The sequence below is a fragment of the Perognathus longimembris genome, chromosome 28, assembly GCF_023159225.1.
Source record: "Perognathus longimembris pacificus isolate PPM17 chromosome 28, ASM2315922v1, whole genome shotgun sequence".
In the NCBI taxonomy this organism is placed as follows: domain Eukaryota; kingdom Metazoa; phylum Chordata; class Mammalia; order Rodentia; family Heteromyidae; genus Perognathus; species Perognathus longimembris.
In genome coordinates this window covers 38,670,479-38,696,146 of record NC_063188.1, presented here as the reverse complement: position 1 = coordinate 38,696,146, position 25,668 = coordinate 38,670,479, and the positions used below count along the sequence as shown (strand labels likewise).

Below are 25,668 nucleotides of genomic sequence, written 5' to 3'. Positions count from 1 at the left end.
GGTCATATGACTTCACAGAGGGTGTACTTGTACACCTTACCCTGCTTCCTGATGCTGGCTATTGCAAAGAGTCCATGATAGCCAAAGGCCAAGATGGACCTAAGGCTTGTTTTTATTGCTGGTGTCACTCTGTAGGTTTGCTTCCTTCTGATCAAATGCATGTGCTTATTCAGACTCTGCACTGACTTCCTAGAAGACCTGACTTTCTTTTTCTACTCCCCATGGCTTATCAGGCATAGCTGTCTCCATATTTGAAGCTTTAGCTGTGTCTCACATTCTCTTAGAAATTTCTCCTGTCATTACACAGACAGGGTTCAATAACGCACATTTTCCCAGGAGGTGGAAAATGTGTACTTCTGTAGTGTTTTTTTTTGTTTGAGGTGGGGGGGAATTTTGGTCATAGGGCCTGAGCACTGTCCCTGAGCCTTTTTGTTCAAGGCTAGTGCTCTATCACTTTGAGTCATACTTCTAGCTTGAGTCTATACTTCATATTTCTATACTTGAGTCTACTTCTAGTTTTGGGGTAGTTAGTTGGAGATGAGTCTCAAAGATTTTCCTCCTTGGGCTGGCTTTGAAACATGATCCTCAAATCTCAGCCCCTGAGTATCTAGGATTATAGGCATGAGCCATCACCACCTAGCCACTTATGTAGTTTTCAACCTTTATGGTTTATGGTCTGATTGTTTTCCATTCCTTCCTCCATTGTGTTCAACATTTTGGACTTTTGTGCAGCAGTATCATTAAGTGTTGAGTCCTAAGAGGTATTGACTTCTCTAGTAAATGGGATAAATGATGAGGTTAAGCTGGGGACTGGTGGCTCACTCTTGTCATCCTAGCTACTCAGGAGGTTGAGATCTGAGCATCATGGTTCAAGTTGACCACCAGAAAACTGAAAGTGGAGCTGTGGCTTAGAGTAGTAGAACACTAGCCTTAAGAGAAAGAACTCAGATACAGTTCCCAAGCCCTGGATCCAAATCATATGACTGACAAAACAAAAATTAGATGTGTTCACTTCTTCAAGTACTTCACAGCTTAGATGAAGAGACAGAAATATACAAAAATCATTTATAAGCACCAATGAACCGAATCTAAGTGGCAGATGATCATTGCTACAGTGCATCACAGAATAGAGATGACAGTGGTCTGGTGAAACTTTACGTAGAGAGGCACATTTCCAAGCATGTTTGTAGTTAGGATATTATTTGCTTTGCCCAACATTCCTTTAAGATGCAGTAGGCAGTGATTATACCCAGTTTCAAGGAAATGACTCAAGATTCTACATCTAGTTAGCAATGGATCCAGGGCTCAAACCTAGGTTTTTGCCTTTTGCTTCTGTATATTTTCTAGGCCTTAGATAAAGTATGAGACAGATAGTAAGCTCTGGAAGAAATTCACTAAGGTAGGACTGAAATTGAGGATGTCCTAGAAGGACCAATACAGTCTCTATTCAAATACCAACACCATAGTATATTCTGAAAGCACATGGGGTCATTTTAAGATGATCAGATGCTTTGAGTTAGTGCCACTTCTCCAGTTATCCTTGTCAGATCTTCCTTATGTATGGACAACTGAGAGATAACTGAGAGATTACATCAGTTTCATTCTTTTTTTTTTTTTTTGGCCAGTCCTGGGCCTTGGACTCAGGGCCTGAGCACTGTCCCTGGCTTCTTCCCGCTCAAGGCTAGCACTCTGGCACCTGAGCCGCAGCGCCCCTTCTGGCCGTTTTCCATATATGTGGTGCTGGGGAATTGAACCAAGAGCTTCATGTGTAGGAGGCAAGCGCTCTTGTCACTAGGCCATATTCCCAGCCCCATCAGTTTCATTCTATATGAAGCTACCCTCTCCTGAGTAGACAGAAGTCTGCTGATAATGCACGTTCGGTGAGCCTGGAGTCCATGGCTCTGATCTTGTTTTTTTCAGTAATCTGCTTTCTCAAGGGTGACATATTTGTGTCTGAAATTGCTGTTATAGCCAGTGCTTTCTCTTTCTCTATCTCACATTCTCTTATGCTTCTTTTTTGTCAGGTACGGGGCTTGAACCCAGTGCCTGGGTGCTGTCACTGAGTCTCTTTGTGCTCAAGGCTAGGGCTCCACCACTTGAGCCACAGCACTACTTTCGGCTTTTTGTGAGTAGTTTATTGGAGACAAGAGTCTTATGAGGGCTGAGAACGTGGCTTAGTGGTAGAGTGCTTGCTTAGCATGCATGAAGCCCTAGGTTCAGTTCCTCAACACCACATAAACAGAAAAAAGCAGAAAGTGGAGCTGTGGCTCAAGAGAAAGAGTGTTAGCCTTGAACAAAAGCAGCTCAGTGACAGTGCCCAGGCCCTGATTCCAAGCCCCAGGACTGGAAAAACAACAAAACAAAAACAAAAAAATCTTCTTGGGGGCCTGGGAATATGGCCTAGTGGCAAGAGCACTTGCCTGGTGTACATGAAGCCCTGGGTTCAATTCCCCAGCACCACATATATAGAAAATGGCCAGAAGTGGCACTGTGGCTCAAGTGGCAGAGTGCTAGCCTTGAGCAAAAGGAAACCAGGGACAGTGCTCAGGCCTTGAGTCCAAGCCCCAGGAAAGGCCAAAAAAAAAAAATCTTCTTGGCTTCTAGGACGGATCTCTAGATATTTTGCGCTTGACAACACATACTTGTCATTTCAGATACTCATCAGGCTGGGGAAGAAAGATTTGAAGTTCAAAGCCAGGCTGGGAAACTTAGTAAATGTATTTCAGATGAAACATTTAAAAAGCAAATGTGGCTGTGGAAATAATTCAATAGTCCTGGATTAAATCCCCAGTTGCTTTCACCCACACAAAAGAAGTCATTAATTCAGTGGTTATTTTCTCCCCCTGTCTTCCTCTTCTACTCGTCCTCTCATCTCATTCTCCTGGCATTCCTACACTGGACTGGTCATTTCTTGATTGTGGTCTAGCAGACCTCTTCAGCCAAGTGGCCAACTCTGGCAGCCAATGTGATCAACGCCACCTTGGTGTCCTGCTTCATGAGGCCATTCAGGTGCCCCGTCAGCTGGGTGAAGTTGCAGCCTTTGGGGGAAGCAATGTGGAGCCCAGTGTTCGTAGTTGCTTTCGTTTTGTAAGTATGAAACTGAACAGGGATAGTGGAAGGGAAGAGAAGGGGAGGACAAGTGTGAAGAAGGGAAGGAAGGCTCAAATATATATTTTGAATTGGTCAGGGGTAGGAGAGTGTGTGGGGATGAAAAGCTGGGACTGAGAGTTCTTTGGTCTGGGGTTAGAGTACTGCCCTAAAGGATATCAACTTAATCTAAGACACAGCCAAAAGTGGACACCACTGGAAAACATGCTGACCTAGACTCTTCTGGTTCCCCTGATTCTTTAAGAGCTAAAGACAAGATACTTGAGGCTTCAGTGATTTTCATGGGATTTCTTGTTTCCTTAGAGCACTGGGAAGCCAGTCATTGAAGCTTCCCAGTTCCTGGAGTGGGTCAACTTGGAGCCCCAGTCCATGGTGTGGCTAGCTGTTCTGCATCGCGTCACCATTGCTGAGCAAGTGAAGCATCAAACCAAGTGCTCTATCTGTAGGCAGTGTCCTATCAAAGGGTTCAGGTAAGGAGAACAATACTTGCTGCCTTGATAATAATCATAAATAAGTAATGATACACATAACCCAGTATAATACAACACATTGTTTAACTATTATAATTGATAAGGCACATCTTTTATGTGTTAGTATATATTGTAGTAATAATTTTAAGTGCAGAATGTTTAGCATTTTCTCAAATTGGAAATGGTGTCCTATTATGTTTTGGCTGTAATCTCAAGTACTATAGACCTACCAAAGTGTATAGTGAACATTGTAAAAATACCAGTGTATCAAGTGGTGTGTCAGCAAGTGGTCCACAATCAACTTCCAGAAGGAAAAAAAAAGAAAAGTGAGTTGTAGCATTTCTGTGATGGAAACTCCATACATACACACACACACCTGTCCATGCCATGTTATCTACAAGATGTTCCTGAGCAGAGATCAGGAAAAGATATATAGTATTTATAGTGTCTGCACCATAGAGATACTAGCTGAATATCCCAAAGCCATTAATCAGAAATTAAGGATGTTTAATCAGCAGTCTGTACAAGTAAGTAAAAAAACGTAAAAATTCTAACATCTGAAGCTCTTCTGGTCTTAAGCATTTCAAATAAAAGGATCCACAATCTGTAGTAAATAGTTTCAAAAAGATAGATAATGGTAAAGTAATTAAGAAGAGGTGAATGTTGAGTATTAACTACCTTTTTCAGATCATTTATTTATTTTGAAGATTTATAATTTCATTTTTAATAATGGCTGTGCTTCACAACAGACTTAGAAAACATTTGAAATTTTAACAGCTAGCTCTTGTGAAGTGGTAAGAACTTTTTTTTTGGCCAGTCCTGGGGCTTGGACTCAGGGCCTGAACACTGTCCCTGGCTTCTTTATGCTCAATGCTAGTACTCTGCCACTTGAGCCACAGCACCACTTCTGGCCATTTTCTGCATATGTGGTGCTGGGGAATTGAACCCAGGGCCTCATGTATACGAGACAAGCACTCTTGCCACTAGGCCATATCCCCAGCCCCAAGTGGTAAGAACTTTACCCAGCACCCTGCAATGTAAATCTATAACCAAATGTAAGGACTGTAACAGTATTATAATACATTTGAAATATCCCTGATTTCACTCCCTTACTTTCCTCCAAAACTAACTATATCCTGAATTTTGCTTTCATCCTGAAAAAATTCAAATTTTTACATTTTTAAAGCACTAACAACACACAATTACACACACTATGCGCACATGTGCGTGTGTGTGTGTGTGTGTGTGTGTGTGTGTGTGTATCCTGGGACTTAAACTCAGAGCCTGAGCACTGTCCCTGAGCTGTTTGGCTCAAGGCTAGTGGTCTACCATTTGAGCTACAGCTCCACTTCTGGCTTTTCGGTGGTTCATTCGAGATAAGACTTTCATGGACTTTCCTTCCCTGGCTGCCTTTGAACCATGATCCTCAGATGTCAACCTCCTGAGTAGCTTGGATGACAGTCATGAGTCACCAGCACTGGCCAAAACTCTACTTTAAATGAGAAAACAAGGCACAGAGGTAGAATGTATCTTGTCCAAGTTTACTCAGCTCCTAGTGGTAGCTCAGGGCATGGGTGGGGGTGGGGTGGGTGGGTGTTACTCTTCTCTGTTGCTAAGTCCAGGCAATTAGGCTTTCAAAGTAAATATGAAAGGCTCTTCTATACTCTGAAATAATAGAGTTATTATTATAAGTAACATATGGAAATACTTTCATCCATCTTAACCAGAGGTAGTGAATAAATTGTGTTTGTATTAAGTTCGCTGACATAGGCGGTGGTACCTTATATTGTGGAACCTTCAAGTCATGCTTCAAGATATCACAAAGGGATCTTTACCCCTGCTTCTCTTCTTAACCTTTAAATAATAGACTGTTCAATACTATTTCCTCATATTTCCGGGGAAACTGGGCTTGTGATTTTATGGAGAGTATGGTCTCTAGAATAAGGCTCAGTCACTGCTGTGTATAGGAGGTTGAGAATGTTATGACTCCATGCTCCACCTCCGTCTCACATGTGTGTGTATTTGGATGTAGAGGGGATGGGTAAGGGTACTATGGCACACTGGATTATCTTTCCTTGTATATCTCCTCTCCCCAAGGTACCGGAGTCTGAAACAATTTAATGTGGATATTTGCCAGACTTGCTTCTTGACAGGCCGGGCCAGCAAAGGCAACAAGCTGCACTACCCCATCATGGAATATTATACACCGGTATGGAGCCTCTGGGCTAGAAGGGAGGAGTAAGCAGATGTCCGGCACTAGGGCTTCGCCCACTTTGCTCAGCCTTGATTCTTTGTGTGCTGCTCTCATATGAGAAATTTTCCCAATTCCAATGATTCACAGGCTTAGGGGATTGAGGTCTCTCTATTCTTCTACCAGAACTTCTCCAGTTGAAGACCACAGTTGGCCCAAGGCACTTTTAGAATCGATGAAGGGTTCCCTCAGATTTCCAGTTTCTACACAAAATTATAGGTCCTTGAGATTCTCCTGTGAAAAGCATTTCAGGGTATCTCACAAAAAGGAAAGGCTTGCAAGGTGAAAGTTTTATCAAGGGTTTATTTTAGTAAAAATATGATTAAAGTAGAGAGAAAGAAAGGAAATAATTCCTGTTACTCCTGCAAGAAATGAGTTAAAGATTCACAATGGCAGCTATTAGGTGCTCCCTTTGTTCTTTCTGAGCTGGTTATAACTTCTAGAAATCCTTAGCCCTTAAGCAATCATTTGGGTGCTACTTATTATTCTAACATATGGAAAGGTCTCTAGCCTTCACAATGAATGAACTTTAGGGCTTTATTTTCTCAGATGAGCTTACTGTCTCTACCCATTTACAGAGAGTTGCCAATATTTTACTATTGAAGGAGAGGGCAATTTTAGCTAGCTTGGTCCCTTTTAGGTCCCCTAGACCTTGTAACTTAGCATTTAAATGGAGGGAAACTGAACTGCTTTGTTAGCTGCTTCTTGGTTCCAACTTCTGAATCTGGCCTTTTTCATTACTTATTAAAAATAATATAATTTCTCTTATCTCTTCCATCACTTTAGTCCTTTAAGATACTATTATATAGTAGAGAAAAGTTTAAGGAACAAAACTGAGCAAGGCACTTCCCAGACTATTAATTTTGCCTTGCTGACCTGAGTGTTTCCTGGCCCATTTCCAGTATTGCTTCTAAAGATGGCCTGACCTTTTCCTGCTTCTTTATTATTTCTGTTGTGGGGTCCATGAGACACTCAGATTCGAAATTTTTTTTTAAATATTTTGTTGAGCGAGAAAGTACCGGCGCGCCAGGACTGTAGGTCAGGATCTCAAGATGCAGTCCCCAGCCATCTCAGAAGGCTGCTTATAAACCCAAAAATGACATAATTTTCCCTTTAGCTTAACTATGTTACTTCCGAGAGGTGTCAGTCACAACAAACTGGTCATGGCATCTTGACCTTCACTGGGAATTATCTAACAACCAGGTGGCAAAACAGGATGAATCTGGGGGGTGGGGGTGGGGGCGGTTACAGGTATGATCAATACAGCGCAAAACAAGTTCAAAGCAAGGTGGGTAAATACAACTACATAACTTCACAGCAGGAGCCAGCTTCAGAAAAGTTTTACATTGAACAATACAGAACAGTAAGAGAAAAAGGTTTACATTAAACACTACGGAACAGTATTAGCAATACTTTGTTAAAAGCTAGCATAGGAACAGGTTAATTATCTTCATCACTTCATTTGCTCTACTCCTATAGTTAACACCAAAGTCTCTTATTAAATTCATTAGGCAGTCTCTGAGGGAAAATATTCTTTAGCTTGCTCATAGATTTCATTGGCAACTATGCCCTTCACAGCCACCTGAACCAGTTGATCAACGTTCCTGGATGCCAGACACACATACTCTCTCTTCAAGAGCAATGTGTATCTTCATGACTGTGCTCTCTCAATGTCTTTATCCCTTTCTGCCCCTACAGATGCTCCTGGAGTCCCCAAGCACATCCCAGTTATTCACCAATAGCTTGCTCTCCCACCCTGCCTTCCCATCCTTCAATCTGTTTCCCCAGAACCCATCTTTCCAAGTTGTACTCTCTCCAAATTCTGTTGGGAAAGAAACATGTGCAACCCAGTGGGAGTGGAGGCCATACCCTTTACTTTTTTCTTATCACTTTAAAGAAATCATTACAAGAGTTGAACAGAAAACTGGTTGGAGGTGGTCATGGTAAACTGCCAATCCTCTACCTTCTGCTCATCTTCTACATTCTTAGAATTGATAAAAAAGATACTTTAAGCTAGGTGCCAGTGGCTCATGCCTGTAATCCTAGCTTTGTGGGAGGCTGGGATCAAGAGGATCATGGTTCTAGTCTAGCCCAGGTAGAAAAGTCCATGAGTCTCCATCTCAGCAGAAAAAAACCTGGGTTGGCTGGCATGCACTTGTTTTCCTAGATTTAATAGGAAGATCTCTGGTCACATGTGTGCCAGGGCAGAATATAAGATCCTGTAGCAAAAATAGTCAACACAGAAAAGGGATGAAAGTGTGGCTCAGTGGTAAAGTGTCTGCCAAAGCATGAATCCCAGAAACCTCAGTACCACAAAAAAGAAAAGATACTTTAAAAATTAATACATGCTCAGCCAGGTACTTTGTGGCTCATGCCTATAATGCTAGCTACTCAGGAGGCTATGATCTGAGGACTGCACTTCAAAGCGAGCCCATGCAGGAAAGTCTGTGAGACTCTTATCTTCAATTAATCACAGGCCAGAAATGAAAGTGTGGCTCAAGTGTTAGTGCACCAGCCTTGGGTGAAAAGCTAAGGGACAGCATCCAAGCCCTAAATTCGAACCCTACTTATGGCACAGAAAAATTTAAAAGTATAAACAAAAGTACTAGAGGGTAAACTCAAGTGGTAGAGCATATGAGGCTCTGGATTCAGTCTCCAGCACAGAATGAACAAATGAAAGAGAGAGAGACAGAGAGACAGAGACAGAGACAGAGGGAGGGAGGGAGGGGGGAGAGAGGGGGGAGAGAGAGAGGGAGAGAGATGGAGAGAGAGGGAGAGAGGGAAAGGGGAAGAGAGAGAGAGGAATAGGAGGAGGAGGAGAAGGGAAAGGAGGGAAAAAGAAAATAGAAAAAATAGATGTTAGTTACACTGTCTGCTCTGGTGGAGCCAACACAACTTCCCAGAACATCTGGAAGGCATCAAGATGAGTCTCTCTATCCTATCTCACCCCCTAGACGACATCCAGTGAGAACATGAGAGACTTTGCTACAACCTTAAAGAACAAATTCCGCTCAAAGCATTATTTCAGCAAACACCCTCAGCGAGGTTATCTGCCTGTGCAATCAGTGCTGGAGGCTGACTGCAGTGAGACGTGAGTACCAGGTGGCTGAGTGGGGGCTTCAGACAGGCTCAATGAGATGGTGTATGTACTGTGAAGGGACTGAGTCCTAAGTGAGCTAACAGAGTGTCCCAGGGTAAATCCCATCAGTGACAGGACAATTCAACTTGGGTGTAACCTAGACTAAGGCCTGAGAAATAGCCCAGAATCCAGTCATGGTTGTTTCATTAGCGCTTGTCCATCTCCACTATATGGGGAACAGAGGTAGTGGGGGTCAGGAGGAAACAGGCTGGGTAGCTGCCCAATTGTTTGATCCTCTGTCTTTGCTACTTTCTTTCAGGCCAGCTTCATCCCCGATGTTGCCACATGCTGACACACACTCTCGCATTGAGCATTTTGCTAGCAGGTACAAGCAGGTTTGGATATGTGTTGGGGTGGGGGGCTTGTTTGTTGGAAGATCACAGGAAGGTTTCTTTTATTTAAAACCAGGACAGGGAGATTTGAATATGGACCAGGTGATGTACACAGTAAAATGAGCATTGGGCAGCAAGGCTCAACACTTAGGGGTGGTTGAAGTAGCTCCCAAACCTAGTGATTGTATTGTGGAATTAAGATGCTTGAGATGAGATGAAAGCAGTCCCCACAACCAGTTTTCCTTCCTGTTTATGCTCTTTCTTTCCAGGCTTGCTGAGATGGAAAGTCAAAATTGTTCCTTCTTTAATGACAGCCTGTCCCCTGATGACAGCATGTGAGTTTCCACAGCTGCTATGTTTCCAGAAATAGCTCTTCTTGGGACTCTCTTGCCATTGGTTGAGAAGGGTATATCCCTAGGGGTATGAGAGCCAGGGTGGTGCTTAGGATCATTGTCTCCTCCCAGGAAGGTAGGCTGTTTTCTAGGCATTGCAATTAGTAAGAGAAGCAGTCTTTCCCTCTATCAGCTACACTGAGCAATGAATGATGGGTGACCTCCCTGCCATTTGACCACTTGTTCTCTGCCAACTCCAAGGAAAGATTATACCCTCATCTAAGTTGCAGAAAGCAGCTATGTTTTTTTCTGCTCGGGATACCACAACCATGTTGGATGCTGGTGGCTCAGGCCTGTAATACTAGCTACTCAGGAGGCTGAGATCTGAGGATCGTGGTTCAAAGCCAGCCTGGGCAGGAAAGTCTGTGAGACTCTTATCTCCAATTAACCACCAGAAAACTGGAAGTGGTGCTGTAGATCAAGTGGTAGAGGGCTAGCCTTGAGCTGAAGAACTCAGGAACAGTGCACAGGCCGAGAGTTCAAGCCCCATGACCGACCAAAGAAAAATCAAAACCACATCTAGTACCATACCAATTTGACTCAAGTATGGCCAAAGGAAGTCCAAAGGAGGAGCCCTGCATCTCAAGGGGAGGTCCCTGGCATGCTCCGATGATCTAGAAGAAGCTGGTTGCAGGAAACAATCTGATCCTGACTGGGATCAGATCCTTCTCAGAGGTGGGTAAGCAAAGAAGGGTGAAAAAGGAAGTGATTTGTTCAGTATACCTCAGGTTGCTGTAGATCTCAGAAGCCCCAGTGTTCTGAAAATAAATCTCTCTCAACCCAAATTATAGCTGCTGCCACCTTTGAACATTTCTACCCTTCTGGTACTGTGGCATTTCCCTCTTTATGGGAATTAAAATCCAATTATCTAGCATGAGTTCTGAGTTGGGAACTGAGAACTGAGCCCCTGAGTGGTTTCTCTATTCAATGCTTGGCTACTTCCTTTTCTCTCCCCACACCCATGCAGAGATGAGGACCAGTACCTGATACGACACTCCAGCCCTATCACGGATCGGGAACCAGCATTTGGACAGCAGGTTCCATGCAGCATGGCCACAGAGAGCAAGGGGGAGCTAGAGAAGATCCTGGCCCACTTAGAAGATGAGAACCGGTAGGTATGGTCATGGCAGGAATATGTATGAGTTCATTTTAAATTCTTGCACTTCCACATCTTACTGGTGTAGTTACTTATACTCCATGACCCACTTTTCCTGGTCTGTAAAATGGAGATAACAATAATTATTCTGAACTCAATGTGAACTGTGAAGACCAGACAACATCAGCCTATAATGTGTTAGCTCAATGCTTGGCTTATAATAAGGACTCAATAAATGCATACTCAGTGTTTGGCTTATAGTAAGGACTCAATTATTTGATCCCTTGTAACTACAGTTTTTTCAAGTACCTACTAGATACAAGAATAGAGAATACAAACAGAAATACAAGCCTGGTGCAATTGGCTGATAGTCATAAACCTAGCTACTCAGGAGGCTGAGATCTGAGGTGGTTCAAAGCCAGCCTGGGCAGGAAAATCTGTGAGATTCTTATCTCTAATTAACCAACAAAAAGCCAGAAGTAAAAGTATGGCTCAAGTGGTAGAGTGCTAGCCTTGAGTAAAAACACTAAGAAACAGCAACCTTACCCTGAGTTCAAGCCTCGGTACTAACACAAAAAAATAACTCTCCCTTTCCAAAATACAGAAAGAATGTAACACATCTCTGGTTTCTAAGAACTTTCTGTCCTGGAAGTAGAGAGATATTTATCATATAAAGTATCCCAGAGCACTGTGACACTACATACGACATTTGAGGACCAGAAGAGGGAAAGTGAAGATTACAGGGATGGCATTTCTCTCCATCAAGTGGGGATGGCAGCAGTCACCTGAGATTTGAGCCACTTTGAGGGAGGGAAGAAAAAACTGCAGCACCTCTTAGAGGAGCACTTCACAAATATTAGCCGTACACTCAAGGCAATGGGAAAATACAGATTCTAATTCACAGGTAGGGGGCTGCATTTCTTCATGTCTCAAAGGCTGCCAGGAGATACCCATATCACTGGTACACAGCCCACACTTCAAATGTATGCACTTGGCAAGTCTTTTGAACAGAGTACTTCAGGGTGAGGCATGCCCTTGAGGAAGTCTGCAAAGATAAATACAGAACTAAAAAAGTTAGCTCTTCAAAACTTCTATAACAATCTGACATTTCCATTACATCTAAACCTGTAATTACAGGACTGATCATAGTGAATAGGACACAGGTGATGTGAGCTGATGGGCCTAGTCATGCACAATAGAAGCACGCATATCATTCCACAGCTGAGTTGGGGGGGGAAATTTCTGGTTGCTTGCTAGGAACAGTTTGAGAAACTGCATTAAAAGTAGCAGGGAGAAGGCCCTTAGAAATGTTGGACAGGCAGTGATTCTGTTACAGTGATCCCCGTCAATAGAGTCATGTTCCCCAAAGTCGTCTATTCCTCTGGAATCTGTTTCGTTGATGATCCAGCATGGGCCTTTAAAATGGACCACACAGGAGATTTATCTAGAGAAGAGGCAAGATAAATGGTCTCTTATTTACACTATGTCTTCCCCTGGAATCTAAATGTCTAGAAAGGAAGTAGGTGAGTCATTGGTCCTCATGCTTCTTTTATTTGCAGACCATGTTTCTGCCTGATTTGAAGGTCAGAATTAATCCCTGAAGCAGCACATCAAAGCCCTGAGCCATTTTTTATGTTAAATGTCAGCTCTCTCTGCACAGAGGTCTCAGGAGAGCAGAGTACATGATACATGAACTGGAGAGGAAGAGGATGTGGCCATTTAAGCACAGCATGGTTCAGGGAAGGGAGTGGGCTGAGGAAGCACAGGGATTGCTCACACCTGGATTCCAGGTGTCCCGGTTAGAGTCACACATCTTGACTTCTTTATCCTTCCTTGTCAGGATTCTCCAGGGAGAGCTGAGGCGTCTGAAGTGGCAGCATGAGGAGGCGGCTGAAGCCCCCACCCTGGCTGAGGGTTCTACTGAGTCAGCACAGGATCACAATGAGGAGCTTCTGGCTGAAGCCAGGATCCTCAGGCAGCACAAGAGCCGCCTGGAGACTCGCATGCAGATCCTCGAGGACCACAACAAGCAGCTAGAATCTCAGCTGCAGCGTTTAAGGGAACTGCTCCTGCAGGTGAGACTGGAGACTGAAGGAATCTAAGCAGTTCTGAACCATAGGTGTGGGAGGTAAGGTTTGGGAGGTGTGGCAAAAAGGAGGAAAAAAGGGCTTCTTGGCTATGGCTGTTAAGTGACTTCCTGAAGAGAACCTGGATGGCAGTTAGGGAGGGAAGTAGAAAGTGAAAGGAAAATTGTCCCAGAAGAACCACAGACCATAGACAAAGTCACGTAGAGCAAAAGAGTTTATTGCCAGCAGGACCAGCAAGGCCAAGTTCCCACAGAGGAGAGGAAAATGGCACCTGAACTCTCTTTTGGGGGATCTTTATACCCTCGTGCAACTAAGGTGGGAGGTGCTCTGCCTGCTCCTCAGGTAGCCAAGGGCGGAGTCACATTGCCAAGGGCAGAGCTTATGGGCTGGGGGACATACTATAAGCTTACAGAAAGAAGGGGCTAATAGGGACATATCCTTAGATGTTTGTTTTTTCCTAATTTCCACACCACATATATGTCACTCTCAAGCTACTGAAGGGTTTGGGTCAGAGGGACGACATTCTTGCTGTGTGTTTTCTGGTATTGGGGCTTGAACTCAGGGCCTAGACACTGTCCTTTAGCTTTTTTTTTTAAGGCAGTGAGTACATTTATTGTTCTACTTGTTACCTCCTCCCTCATTTCCCCCTCCCCTTCCCCTTCCCTTCTCCCACCAAAAGTTGTGCAGTTGGTTTACACCAAACGGGTTTGTAAGTGTTGCTTTTTTTTAAACAAGGATTTTCATACCACTTTTATTTTTTTAATTTATTTATTAATTAAACAGAAATTTTTGATAAGGTGTTGTGCAAAAAGGGTACAGTTACGTAGTAGGGCAGTGTGTACATTTCTTGTGATATCTTACACCCTGTTTTTCTTTCCCTTCCCTAGGTCAGGCAGACATATATACAATACCCAATGTACCAAGAACATATACAGTAGCCATGTGGCCTACGCCAAAGAAAATTCGCCTAGGACTTTAAATGTAATGTCGACATTAGACAATATGTCGACAGTAGTCTTGTATGAACGTACATACATAGATTTTGAGCTATTGTATTCCACTGAAAGGTCAATTTTTGACCTTTATATGTTGAGTAGTTGTTTGGTTTTAGTTACATAATGTTGGGTCGCTGACCCAATCCTGTGGGAAATACCATTTGACAAGCAGTTTTTGGTTTCACAGACCTGGTCTCTACTGTCTCTCCGTCACCCCATCTTAACAGTCATATATCAGGGAGATCATGCCCCTTTGTTTTCTGTGTTCTAGGCGTGTCTCGCTCAACATTATTTGTTTAAGTTCAAACCATTTCCCTGCAAATACCAATATTTCACCATTCCTAATCGCTATGTAGTATTCCATTGTGTATAGGCACCATATTTTTTTAAATCCATTCATCTGTGGAGGGGCATCTGGGTTGTTTCCATATTTTGGCTATTGTGAATTGTGCAGCGATAAACATGGAAGTACAAATGTCTTTTTGATATCTTGGGACCTGCTGTTCGGGATAGATGCCTAGGAGTGGTATGGCTGGGTTCATAGGGTAGGTCTATATTGAGCTTTTTGAGAAACCTCCATACTGTTCTCCAAAGTGGTTGTTCTAATTTGCACTCCCACCAACAATGGAGAAGTGTCCCTCCTTCCCCGCACCCCCTCCAGCAGTTGCCTGAGTTCAGAGTATAGGCCATTCTAACTGGAGTGAGATGGTATCTCCGGGTTGTTTTTATTTGCATTTCCTTTACTACCAGGGATGCTAAACATTTCCTCATGTTTCTTTGCCATTTTTATTTCTTCTCTTGTGAAGTCTCTCTTTAGCTCCTTTGCCCATTTCCTAATTGGTTTATTGGGCTTGGAGGGGCTTAGTTTTTTGAGTTCTCTGTAGATGACAGATATTAGGCCTTGGTCTGTTGCTGTGCTGGTAAAGATCCTTTCCCATATGGTTGGCTGTCTTTCTATTTTGGTGGCTATGTCCTTAGCTGTGCAGAAACTTTTTAATTTGTAGTAGTCCCATTTGTCAAGTCTCTCCCCTATTTGTTGTGTCCCTGGGACTATATTCAGGAAGTTCCTTCCTGTGCCTGTAAGTTCTAGCGTCTTTCCTACTCTGTCCTTCAGTAGTTTCAAAGATTCAGGTCTGATATTGAGGTCCTTGATCCATTTTGAGTTAATCTTGGTGCATGGTGATAGGCTTGGGTCTACTTTGAGTTTTCTGCATATGGCTGCACAGTTCTCCCAGCACCAGTAGTTGAAGAGGCTCTGTTTATTCCATTGTATGTCTTTAGCTCCTTTGTCGAATATCAGCTGACTGTAAGAGTGCGGTTGTATTTCTGGGTCTTCAATTCTGATCCATTGGTCTTCTGGTCTGTTTTTATACCAATACCAGGCTGTTTTTGTTATGATGGCCCTATAGTAGAGCTTGAAGTCTGGTATTGTGATACCTCCAGCACTGCTTTTTTTGCCTAGAATTGCTTTGGCTATTCTAGGTCTTTTGCTGTTCCATATGAATTTATGGATTACTTTCTCTATTTCAGTGAAGAATGTGACTGGGATTTTGATAGGGATTGCATTGAATTTGTATAACAATTTGGGCAGTATGGCCATTTTCACTATATTGATTCTGCCTACCCATGAGCATGGGAGGTCTTTCCATCTCCTTGTGTCTTCTTTGATTTCCCTTATTAGATTTTTATAGTTCTCATTAAATAGGTCCGCCACGTCCTTGGTTAGTTTGATCCCTAGGTACTTTATTTTTTTTTTTGGCTACTGTAAATGGAATTGTTTCCATAATTTCCTTTTCTGCTTGTACATTGCCAGTGTACAGAAAAGCTGCTGACTTTTGTGGGTTGATTTTGTATCCTGCTACTTTGCCAAAATGGTTTATTAGGTGTAGGAGTTTGGGGACTGAGTTTTTCGGGTCTTTCAGATATAAGATCATGTCATCTGCGAATAGAGATAGCTTGATTTCTTCCGTGCCGATGTGGATCCCTTTGATGTCCTCCTCTTGCCTTATTGCTATGGCTAGGGATTCCAGCACTATGTTGAAAAGAAGTGGGGAGAATGGGCATCCTTGTCTTGTTCCTGAGTTTAGGGGGAATGATTTAAGTTTCTCTCCATTTAATATGATGTTAGCAGTTGGTCTGTTGTATATGGTTTTTGTTTTTTTGAGGAATGTTCCATCTATTCCTGTTCTCTCCAGAGCTTTTAATAAGTATGGATGTTGTAAGTGTTGCTTTTTGAATGGTTTGTCTTTTTGTTCTTTGTCTCTCGATTTTGGTATTCCCTCTCCCTTCCCAGTCCTTTAGCTTTTTTTACTCAAGGCTGGTGCTCAACCACTTGAGCCACAGCTCCACTTCATCTTTTTGCTGGCTAATTGAAGATAAGAGTGTCATGAACTGTATAGTCTGGCCTAGAACCACAATCCTTATATCTCATCCTCCTGAGTATGTAGGATTATAGTCATGAGCCACCAATGTTTGGCTAGGCTGAGAGGGAGGATTTTTAACCACCACAACCCTACTGAAAATTGGTACTGATACAACAAACTTCTAAAGTCATCCAGAACATTAATTTTGCTAGTATGGCATCTACTCGAAAGAATTAAGTTGGAGATATTTGGCAAGAGAAAGATTATTGCAATAAAGGGATCTCTTACTACGCTTTGCCTCGTTGTTTCTGAGAGAGAGTGTAGCTCTAGAATCAGACAGGCATGGATTTTAATATGGCTCTGCCAGTTAATGACTGTAGAATGTTAGGAAAATTAACCTCACTCAGACCCAGATTCTCATCTGTAAAGCAGGGATAATTATAATACCAACTTCACAGAATTGTGGCCAGTATAATAACCCAAATTGTTCATTATGAAATAATTAATCCATTATGCCAGAAATACAGTATGCTCTTCATAAATGTTTATTGTCATTGTCATTGTTTGTAGCAGGCAATAGATCCATTCTAAACTGAAGAGTCTGTCAAAGTAGGGGCAGGAAGGCAAAACCTATTAAATCATACCTTCCTTCTTGCTAGCCACCCACCGAGTCAGATGGCAATGGCTCTGCAGGCTCGTCCCTAGCTTCCTCTCCACAGCAGTCAGAAAGCAGTCACCGCCGGGAGAAGGGACAGACTACTCCAGACACTGAGGCTGCAGGTATGTTCCCCAGCTCCTCCTAGTCCCTTCCTTCCTGGGGTTTTCCTGCCCAAGGTTCTCCTAGGACTGGAACTACTTGCCCCTCTTGAGTTTGAACTTAGGGTCAGAGATAATTGGTAGACTGACTGATTCACACCTATAGACATAGGAGATACTGTGAGTGCCTCTCATGTACAAGTCATCGCAATAGGATGTTCTGGATTGGCCCCTTCACGTGGTAATCTCCTACCATGGCCTCTTGGCTTTACATAAAGGAGCATCAGGTTATTCTTTTACCCAATCTCTTTTTTCCAACTCAGATGATGTGGGATCAAAGAGCCAGGATGTCAGCCTATGCTTGGAAGATATCATGGAGAAGCTCCGCCATGCCTTCCCCAGTGTGCGAAGCTCTGATGTGACTACCAACACCTTGCTGGCCTCTTGATGGAGCAAGATCCCCATCCAATAGTCCATAGTCCTTTCCTGGTTCTGATCAAACCCTTCCCTCAGCCTTCACCCAACCTTTCCAGTACCCACTGGCCCTGCATTCCTCAACCAGTTATTTGGGCTCCAGGCAGCAACAGGGATCTGGTTGTATGTGAGGTGGGTGTGGTGGAAGAGGAGAGGAGGAGAAGGGACAGACACATGATTCCTACAACTCTAGAAACATGTCCTTTCTCAAGTTTGAGACCCGTCCCTTATGTTACCTTGCTGTTACAGCCCAGGCAAATGACACTTGCTGATTCAAATGCAGAACAGAGAAATTACCTTGCAGAACTAAGCAGTGTCCACTGGCCCCTACTTTTTTCTCTATGGGATTATGGACAGAGAGAGTTCTAATGACTTCAGGGCCCAAGTATTATAAATCCACAGAGATTAGCCCTAAAATTCAGGAAAGTGAAAAGGTTATCTCTGAGACTCCCTATCCATAGTACCCTGCAGAAGTCTGGGCAGTGTGTGCTTTGTTACTTCAGCTCCAGGACATAGCCCAAACCCTTAGAATTCTGCCTCCATGTTGCTTGCTCCTGTAGTGTTTTCAGTTGCTTCTTCCTTAGTCCCTGGCAGACCTTCTATGAGGGGGAAAGAGTTCATTCTGATTTCTATTTCTACCTTACATTTGGGAGCATTAAAGAAATATTTGTGGGTTGAGAATTTCTCCCTGATCCTCCTTTTTCCTAAAGGCCTCAGAATTTCAAGGAACCCACTGAGATTCTCTGGAAAATCAGCCCAAGCTCTTTGAGTATATCCTTCTAGACTTGGGGGATCAGTGGCAGCTTGCTCAGCAAGGGGATCTTCACCCTGGGCTGCCTGACACCCTCTAGGCTGTGACCCTTTTCTATCTTAGTCCAAATCAGGTGAGGTGGCTGGTGTTACCCCCAGCTAATCATAGGGCAGTTGCAACTGGCCCTCCTGAAGTTTCTTCCTAGGAGCCACTGGTCATGAATCAGAAAGCCTGGGTGCTTTCTAATCAGATGACAAGGCCTTCTTGTGTATAACTCTGGAAAGTGAACCCAATCCTCAAACTGAACTTACTCTTTCTAATCCACATATACCATGACTCCTTTATCCAAAAAGTGTCCAAAGTAGATAGTAAGGGATGAGAAGAGTAGGCTTGGAAACTTGGAACTGAGTCAGAACCCACTTAGGCTGCTTTCTACCAGAAATATTTCCCCAGAGCCCTGCAGTTGACTTAATTTGCCTGAGTTTATATACATACATATCTATTCTACATATCTACTGTACATCAGTGCTCTCACAGCCTCACTCACACATTAAATTCTAATACCTCTTGAAGTATTAATGTTTTGCCTTGCTCTTTGTTAGACTCAGCCTCTAGTTGGAAACTGAGATTAATCATCTCCACTGTTCCCCTAGAAGGTCTCTGCATTGATATTTGGGCTAAGCTGCCCTCAAGACCAAAGTAACAAAAGCCTGTGGCCACAGAAGAACCTTAACAGAACAGTCATTCTGTTCTCTTCACTCATTCCAAACTTGTCCCCTTGACACCTGGGCTTGGATGACATTTCCTGGATATCCCTTAACAATGACTCAGGTGCCAAATTAGAGAAGATCTGTGCTCCAGCCATCCTATTCAGAGAAAAAAAAAACTTTGCCATGATAAGACAAGAATACATCTTCTGGTCCCCTTCAGTCCCCAAAATCTAGCTCAGGGACTTAAAGAAAGCAGTGGTTGCCACCACTATCAAAGAGCAACACATTTGGAGTATTGTGTTATAATCAGGCAGTAGCCAATGGGGAGAACTTCTAGGAACCTAGATCAGTCTGATCTGAGAAAAGTAGGGCAGCAGATGAGTCCAGAAGCCAAGTATTGCATCTGTCATTAAGCCACAGGTTGAGGTTGTCAGACCTCATGTCATAACATCTGCCCCTGTTTGTGTGATCACTACTCATGCATGGTAAGCAGGGGATAGGTAGGCATTAAATGCAGAGCCCATATTCTGGGAAGGAATAAGCCATTAGAAACTTGTAAATGACAGATATTATGGAACAATCTATCAAGAAAGTTCTTTAAGGGGCTGGGGATATAGCCTAGTGGCAAGAGTGCCTGCCTCGGATACAGGAGGCCCTAGGTTCGATTCCCCAGCACCACATATACAGAAAACGGCCAGAAGTGGCGCTGTGGCTCAAGTGGCAGAGTGCTAGCCTTGAGCGGGAAGAAGCCAGGGACAGTGCTCAGGCCCTGAGTCCAAGGCCCACGACTGGCCAAAAAAAAAAAAAAAGAAAGAAAGTTCTTTAACTCCTACCCCACACAAGAACTTTGGGGCTGCTGAGAGCCTGAGGCAACTTTAATGGGCCAGGCATGGTAGAAAAGACATAGATCTTGTTATGTAGGATTTGTGCAGTAGGTGGATCGAAGCAGCCAGTGAAGAGTTGAATTCTCACTAAGGGAGTCACTGACATTTTGCTGTCTTGTGTTTACATGTAATGCCTGAGGTGAGTATACTGCTCAAGGGTCCAGCGACAGTCACTGCAGCATGTTTGGGCAGTATGCCCGCAGTGAGACAAATGGATCCATGGGCATTGTGTATCCACATTGGGGTTGGATTTACCAAAATGCATTGTATGTTGTTAGGTATCTGCTATGTGTCATGTCTCCTAAAGGTATACTATGTAATGTATGGCCCTGTACTGGAAGGTGGTGAATGGAGTTGCTGGGTTGGTAGCCTACTGGCTTGTTATATTAGCCTCAGTGATCAGGAATGTGAATGTTTGCTGCAGTTGTTGTCAAACGGAGAACAGTTCAGACTGACAATTTATTCTGGACAGAATTTGAGTCGAGCCAAAAAGCCATTATTGTAAGCCTACCTGTGCTTCCAGTTAAAGCAGGGTAGATTCACGTTAAGTGGCAATTGTTTGAGAAGGCGGACTGGCTAGAGGATATTAGGCTGTGATAGGATTTCCTAGGAAGTGTCCTACTCAGAAGACATGTCCTTCCTCTAGAATGGAAAAGTTGGATTCAAGACTCTCAAGCGCTCATTTTCTTCCAAACACTTCTCTATCGCATACTCGAGTTTCTGGTATTCCAGGAACTGGGATAGTTGACAGTGGAAATAACGAACCAAGAGGCTAAGCAAAGGCCATTCCTGAGATATGATTTCCCACTAGATTTATTTTAAAGAATACCCCTACTGTCTGAGGTGTTTGTTTAAAAAGGATTTGAGCTCTACATGTCCAGCTTCAGGCATTTTTTGAACTTATATTCTCAATGGAAGCATTGTAGCCTCTGGGAACCTTTCTGGCTAGGAATTCCATCCAATTTCCCTTGACATATTTGACAGATAACAAAGAATTATCTGCCTTAACACAAACAGAGAGAGAAACTGAGGGCACTGCCCTAGAGCTGTGGACACATGGTTGGTTCCTCAGCTTAGCAGCTCTGTATTTGGGCCTTCCTGCCAAAAACCTAGCCCTTGGAAACAAAGAAATACTTCAGTGACTTATCACTGTTCTAACACTTGTGGCTTTGTGAGAGCAAAAGGCTCAGGGCTCCACTTCCAGTGTCCATCTCCTGCCAGAGCTGCTGACATTGGGAGAGGACCTGCTGAAAGTCCTTGTTGTCCCCAGGGCAGGATTGAGGGCAGACTGAAGCTGCAAGAACTGCTCAAAAGGATGAGAATTGGGCAAGGAACTTGGCAAGGATGGGCAAGTGTAGCAAAGATTGGGATGAAGAGGTGGGGCTGGAGCATATTGGTTAACTTTGATTGCCACTCACAGTGGTGCTTTTTCCCTTTATCCTTGAATTCTGCTTTGAAGAATAAATTTGTATTTGTTTACTTTGGTTCTTTTGGTGATTCTGATCTGATATTTGACATTTCCTTCTTTAGGGGTGGGAAGAAAGGTTGGATCAAGAAGTGACAGCAGGGCTGGGAATATGGCCTAGTGGCAAGAGTGCTTGCTTCCTACACATGAAACTCTAGGTTCGATTCACCAGCACCACATATATGGAAAACGGCCAGAAGGGGCGCTGTGGCTCAGGTGGCAGAGTGCTAGCCTTGAGCGGGAAGAAGCCAAGGACAGTGCTCAGGCCCTGAGTCCAAGGCCCATGACTGGCCAAAAAAAAAAAAAAAAAAAAAAAAAAGAAGAAGAAGTGACAGGAACATTGAAAAACATAAAGCACCAGATTAAGAGCAACCTTATAGAATTGAAAAGACATCCTCATTGGTCCCATCTGCCACTGTTACCTGGATAGGTAGATCTTCCCCCAAATTAGCTAATTTTCACCTCACAGAATGAGTTCTAGAGAACAATCATTCCTACATTACATCCTTACCAATCTGAGATTCCCTACCAGCTGAATCAATAAAAGAAATATCAGGACATTGCAGTGTTTCCATAAAGTTATATTTATTTACTAAAGGTCTATTCTTTATTCTGAGATTTTGGCTATATATGTATTTGGTGTTAAAATGTCCCTATAAATTGATGAAAAGTGATAGATTTTTCCCTTTAATTTTTTTTTATCTAGTCCTGAGATTGAACTTAGGGCCTGGGCACTCACTGTCCCTGAGCATTTTGCTAAAGGCTAGTAGTGCTCCACCACTACAGCCATAGCTATACTTCTGACTTTTTAGTGGTTAGTGGGAGATAAGAGTCTTACAGACTTTCCTGCCTGGGCTAGCTTCAAACTGTGATCCTCAGATATCCACCTCTTAAATAGCTAGGATTACAGTCATGAGCCACTGGTGCCCAGCTAAAAAATTATTAGACTATATTAATTATACAAGAGTTTCACTGTGATAGGCCCACACACATATATGATATACCTCGATAAATTCACACCCTTCTTTCTTATCATCATCCCCAACCATCTTTTATTATAGTTTTTGTAAATTTCATTATGCTATTTCCATATTCATATAACTTCAATACCCTCATTACCTTCTGCTTTTCCAAGGCCCCATCCCACTAGTTCCCTCCCAACAGTCCCCCTATTATATTTACTTATTATTAAAGTCTATATTATACATAAAAATAGGATCATAACACTCTATATGCATTTATGAAAATAGATTTGTATTTCTCTATGGCCAAGAGTGTTGAGTCTTTCTTCATGTCTGCTTTGGTGATTTGCACTTGAGAACCAGCTTCTTAATTCATTTTCCTACTTGCTAACTGAATTCTTTCTTATTTTGTCTTTAATTTTTGGTGTTCTTCCTATATTCTGGATATTAATTCTTTATGAGATGAATAATTTGCAAAGATTTTTCTTCCAGTCTCTAGGGTGTCCCTTGATTATGGTAAGTATTTCTTTACTGTGCAGAAGTTTTTCTTTCCTTTCCTTTTCTTTTCTTGTGTATGTCATGGGACTTGAACTCAAGGCCTGACTTCTTGTGCTCAAGGCTAGTGCTTGACCACTTTGAGCCATAGCTCTACTTCTAGTTTTCTGGTGGGTAATTAGAGATAGGAGTCGCATGTACTTTCTCCTGCCTGGGCTAGCTTTGAACAGTGATCTCAGCCTCCTGAGTAGCTAGGATTACAGGCATGAGCCACCAGTGCCAGATTCTGAAGCTTTTTTTTATTAGCATACATTAGTTGTACTGAGGACGTTTCATTATGAAACTTCCATACATGAATACAATGTTTCCCAAACTCACCTCTTCTATCACTCTCCCTTCCTGATTCCCTCTTCCTGATTCAAAAATAATTTTAATAGGTTTGTATATTTTCATATATACAAATAGTGTTTTAAAATGCCATTTCATGGCCAAATAAAACCTTTTCTGTCCCTCTTCCCTATCACCAATCTCTCATTTCTCACCAATCCATAGCAATACTGTCCAATAGAAATGGTACATCATATGCATGATTTTAAATTTTCTAAATAGTTTAAACGTAAAAAAATTAATAACCAAATAATATTATTTTAACATACAATCCATTAATATTATTAATTAAAATAATTGCTAAGATATTTTATGGTCTTAAAACTATATCTTCAGAATTGTAAGGAAATCATCTGGTGATAAAAACCAAACATCCAAGCCAGACTAGTGGCTAATGTCTGTAGTCCCTGTTTTTCAAGAGGCTGAGATCTGAGGATTGTGGTTTAAAGCCAGCACAGGCAAAACACTCCATAAAACTCTTATTTACAATAAAAAAAACTACCAAAAAGCCCAAGTGGACATCTCTAGCCTTAAGCAAAAGCAGCTCAGGGACAGAGCCTAGGCCCTGGGCTCAAGCTCCAGTACCCTCCCACACACACCCCCTCCCACACCAGACATCCAGATATATCCAGATAGCTTATTAATCCTAGAGGTGGTGAAGGGGAAATTAGTGATAGTATCAACTCCCTAGGTCCATTACCTCACAGAATGACTTGCAGTATGACTGATGGGATGATGTGGGGTTGAGTAGTTGAGAGCACACCAGTAGAGCAATTTTATGGGTTATAGCTAATCCACCCAGCAGAAAGCCCTAAACCTTATGAAAATATGGGAGGCAGATGAGAAATTACAACATAGTAGCCAGCAAATGAAGAACAGTCTTGTAGTCATCTCTCACAAGACTGCCTATCACTGAGTTATAGTAAAACAAAACTTCATGAGATGTGTGTGCACATCTATATGCACATCCATATGTTCATGAAGGGTGGAGAGTCAGCAGCAAAGCTGATGAGGAGGAAAGTGGTGATACAGTTCCCCTGGGTTACATTGAAAAGTGGCAGCAGAGGGGGCAGAAAGGCAATGAATACTCACTAACTCCCCCTCAAGTTGTCTGGCCCATCATCCTGCAACTCAGCAGTGCTCTGGCTGCTCTTGGGCTATAATATTGTACAGAGATCTATGAGAGTCTTCTATTTTGCTCACTCCTAGATGCCACCTGTAGTAATTTGGGGTTGAATTATCATGTAATAGAATGAGTATGTAGTTACGATCCCAGTTTTGATGTTTGTCTTGGGCTTGTCTAGCATGTGCAAAGCTTAATCCCCAGCACTACACAAAAATGTTTTTCTTTCTTTTTCAGAAACCCAGAATTCTTTTAAAAATTGAGAATAAAGGGAGAGAATTAGAAAAGGGGATTGAATGTCAGAAGTAGAAGGTTGAAGAAGAGCCAGTCTGAAACAAAGCTAAGCCACTCCAGATAAAGCAGGGGGCTGGGACAGAAACAGATGTAAAACATGTTCTATTATACAGACTAAGGAAGCTAGGGAAGCATAGTGAGAATAGGAGTATGTTTCCTAGAGCAGTACCTTTTTGTCAATTACAACCACATCTGTGGCTAGCTGGGATACTTCTAGAAAACCCTTGGATGCTTCATGGTGATATGCATTACTACCCTTACTATGGAAGTAGGAGTGCCTAAGAGGTATAGGGTTTGCCCAAGGGAAGTGGCAGAACTGGGACTGCAACTTCATGTTCATTCCACCATAAATCAATCCAAATACTGGAGGTGCCATTTGTATCACTCCTCTGTATCTTTTGGTTTGCTTCATTCTTTAGAACTTATGCTTCTTTGGAAGGAAAGTCATCTTGTCATTTCCTAATTATAAAATTCTATGATTTTAAAATAGGCATTCAATGGAAAAATTATAACCTGGATGAATTTATTTGACAATAGTGTTATAATTTCCTAATAGCAACTATCATTGCTAGGTCCTATCATATAAATCCAAAATCTTTTTTTTCACTTCAGTATTCTTTACAAAATGCCCTTGATACAAATTTTATGCTATTTTTATATACTTCTTTCTATCCTTAAAATGGATTTGGAAAGAGTAAGATCGCTCAAGAAGCATTGTGTTCAAAAACTAATTTGTCGAATGGGAACTCCTATGTAGAACCACTAAAAGATAATAAAACTTTATTTGGTAGTGTAAAAAAATGCTATGGTTAAAATGTGACCCCAGGGCTGGGGATATAGCCTAGTGGCAAGAGTGCCTGCCTCATATACATGAGGCCCTGGGTTAGATTCCCCAGCACCACATATACAGAAAATGGCCAGAAGTGGTGCTGTGGCTCAAGTGGCAGAGTGCTAGCCTTGAGAAAAAAGAAGCCAGGGACAGTGCTCAGGCCCTGAGTCCAAGCCCCAGGACTGCCCCCCCCCAAAAAAAATGTGACCCAAAAATTCACATAAAACATCACCTGCAATGTGTTGATCCTAATGGGTGAAACTCAGGGAGGTGACCAGGGTCACTCAATAATGAAAAGTGCCCCT

At 42.6% G+C, this 25,668-nt stretch overlaps 1 protein-coding gene across 1 annotated transcript in view; it reads left to right on the top strand.

The window, feature by feature from the left end:
• Positions 1-19,529, top strand: part of Drp2 (dystrophin related protein 2) — a 56,359-nt gene extending 36,830 nt beyond the window's left edge. The window contains exons 14-23 of the mRNA XM_048336614.1: positions 2,930-3,087; positions 3,412-3,578; positions 5,676-5,787; positions 8,784-8,920; positions 9,228-9,293; positions 9,570-9,635; positions 10,660-10,803; positions 12,629-12,863; positions 16,893-17,013; positions 17,313-19,529. Of these exons, the coding sequence (XP_048192571.1) occupies positions 2,930-3,087; positions 3,412-3,578; positions 5,676-5,787; positions 8,784-8,920; positions 9,228-9,293; positions 9,570-9,635; positions 10,660-10,803; positions 12,629-12,863; positions 16,893-17,013; positions 17,313-17,437 (1,331 nt within the window). The 3' untranslated portion in view covers positions 17,438-19,529. The remainder of the gene's footprint in view (positions 1-2,929; positions 3,088-3,411; positions 3,579-5,675; positions 5,788-8,783; positions 8,921-9,227; positions 9,294-9,569; positions 9,636-10,659; positions 10,804-12,628; positions 12,864-16,892; positions 17,014-17,312) is intronic.
• The last annotated feature ends 6,139 nt before the right edge of the window (positions 19,530-25,668 follow it).